The following is a 2,555-nucleotide window of genomic DNA, read 5'->3' as shown; positions in this document are numbered from 1 at the left end:
AAAAAAAAAAAAAAATCCAACCTGTATCATGACGCAACATGGCAACGCTGGTCTCGGTTGGGGTTGTCTTCATCCGGCGCGTGCGTTCCCCCCTCCCAGCCCTTCAAAAAAAACCAAACCAAACATCCCCCGCCGTCTTAATCGTAATTAGGGTGGGGTCAAAAGGTTGTTGGGGGGGGGGGGGGGGAGATGCTGGGAAGTCTTCCTTGCTCCGTTGAGTGATGGTCAGAGTTGGCTTCACTAGTGAAGGTCAAAGTTGGGAGGCAGGGTGGGGGGGAACCCACCCAGCCGCTCTCGGATTGGACAACCTGGTGGGACAAGGAGACATCTCCTTGCAAACCACACCCTTCCTTCTGCGTCTTCGCCTCCGGAAGAGGGAAATTCCCCCAAAATAAGGGTTTTTCACCCTAATAATCAACCGAACTCACCCAACGAGGAGGTTCAAAGGGAAGGGGCGTGTTTTCCCACCGGTTTGGGCATTTTTCTGGTGGTGTTTAGAGCAGGTTTGGGTGAAAACACGGGTGGGAAAAGGACTTTTTGTTGCATGCGGCAAAAATCGCCGTGGCTTGTAGGAGATTTTTGGACAAGGATTGGGTAGAAAATAGGTGGAAATGGGGTTTTTTTTGCTGCATGCACCAAAAATCCTCTTGGTTGTTTTGCTTGAGGCAGGTTTTGGATGAGGACTAGGGTGGAAAATGGGTGAAAATGGGGTTTTTGCTGCATGCACCAAAAAAACCCCTGCGCCCCTTTTGCTTTGCAGCAGGAATTTGGACAAAGATTGGGTAGAAAATGGGGGAAAACGGGGCAAACCTGTGGGGTTTTTGCTGCATGCACCCAAAATCCTGATGCCCTCTCTGCTCACAGCAGAGTTTTGCACAAGGATTGGTTAGAAAATGGGTGGGAAACAGGTAAAAAGGGGTTTTTTTGCTGCATGCACCAAAAATCCTCGTGTTCCTTTTGCTCGCTGCAGTGTTTTGCACAAGGATTGGGTGGAAAATGCATAAAAATGGGTTTTTTTCTGCATGCACCCAAAATCCTCATGGTCCCTTTGCTCACAGCAGAGTTTTGCACAAGGAGTTGGTAGAAAATGGGTGGAAAAAGGCTGAAAATAGGTTTTTTTGGTGCATGCACCAAAAATCCTCATGCCCCCTCTGCTCACAGTAAGGTTTTACACAAAGATTGGGTGGAAAATGACAGAAAACGGGATTTTTTTGCTGCATGCACCAAAAATCCTCATGGTCCTTTTGCTTGACGCTGGATTTTGCTCAAGAATTAGATGGGAAATGGCTAAAAATGTGTTTTTTGCAGCATGTGCCAAAAATCCTCATGGTCCTTTTGCTCGCCACAGTGTTTTGCACAAGCATTGGGTAGAAAATGGGTGGAAAATGACAGAAAACGGGATTTTTTTGCTGCATGCACCAAAAATCCTCATGGTCCTTTTGCTTGACGCTGGATTTTGCTCAAGAATTAGATGGGAAATGGCTAAAAATGTGTTTTTTGCAGCATGTGCCAAAAATCATCATGCCCCCTCACTCACTGCAGGGTTTTGCACAAGGATTGGGTGGAAAAATGTCTAAAAATGGGGGGGTTTGCTGTATGCACCAAAAATCGTTATGTCCCCTTAGCTCACTGCAGTGTTTTGCACAGAAAATGGGTGGAAAATGGCAGAAAGTGGGATTTTTTGCTGCATGCACCAAAAATCCTCATGGTCCTTTTGCTCGCCACAGTGTTTTGCACAAGCATTGGGTGGAAAATGACAGAAAACGGGATTTTTTTGCTGCATGCACCAAAAATCCTCATGGTCCTTTTGCTCACTGCAGGGTTTTGCACAAGAATTGGGTAGAAAATGGGTGGGAAATGGCAGAAAATGGGATTTTTTTGCTGCATGCACCAAAAATCGTTATGCCCCCTTTGCTCGCGCGTTGGGTTTTCGGTGACAGGTCATGAAGGGGGTCTCCACCGCCCAACCCCACCACTGAAGTCCACCTCTTGCCCCCCCATCCCCAGATTGCATCATGGTGACGGTGGGCAAGGACCCCGAGGTGGAGGAAGACACCACCGACCTCTGGACGGCCGTGACCTTCATCGTCCTCTTCCTCCTCAGCCTCTGTTACAGCACTGGCGTCACCCTCTTCAAGGTAACCGTGTGCCCCAGCGACTTGCTGATGAGTAATTAAGGCTGATTAATTAAGTCTTGGTGTCTCCCCCCAGGTCCTGTGACCGCCGCAGATGGAAGAAGACCCTCGTCCTTGGGTTGTCCCCTCTCTTTCCCCCATGGCCGAGCGCTGCCCAGCATCGTTTTGTGGCTTTTTTGAAGATTCAAGGAATAAAATGAACTTCAGCCCGTTTCCATCAGCCGGAAAAAACCCCATTTTCCAATGAAATCAGCTCATTTTCGTTGGGGCATCGCACCCCAATCCCCATCAAGTTACAAAAAAACACATTTTCTCCTGAAATCAGCCCGTTTTGTGTTGGTGCATCTCCCTCATTCCCATCAAACTACAAAAAAAAAACCATTTTTGCCAGAAATGAGCCCGTTTTGCGTTGGTGTATCA

The 2,555-nt window shown here is 47.9% G+C and overlaps 1 gene segment (V, D, J or C); it reads left to right on the top strand.

The window, feature by feature from the left end:
* Positions 1-687, top strand: part of LOC104834223 — a 20,124-nt gene extending 19,437 nt beyond the window's left edge. Inside the window, 1 exon segment of the C gene segment in view lies at positions 670-687. Coding sequence covers positions 670-687 — 18 coding nt within the window.
* Positions 688-2,555: the final 1,868 nt, after the last annotated feature.

The sequence above is a fragment of the Haliaeetus leucocephalus genome, unplaced genomic scaffold (genome assembly GCF_000737465.1).
Source record: "Haliaeetus leucocephalus isolate CR32 unplaced genomic scaffold, Haliaeetus_leucocephalus-4.0 Scaffold320, whole genome shotgun sequence".
NCBI lineage: Eukaryota > Metazoa > Chordata > Aves > Accipitriformes > Accipitridae > Haliaeetus > Haliaeetus leucocephalus.
Note: the sequence above shows the minus strand (reverse complement) of the source record. Positions and strands in the feature narration are given on the sequence as shown.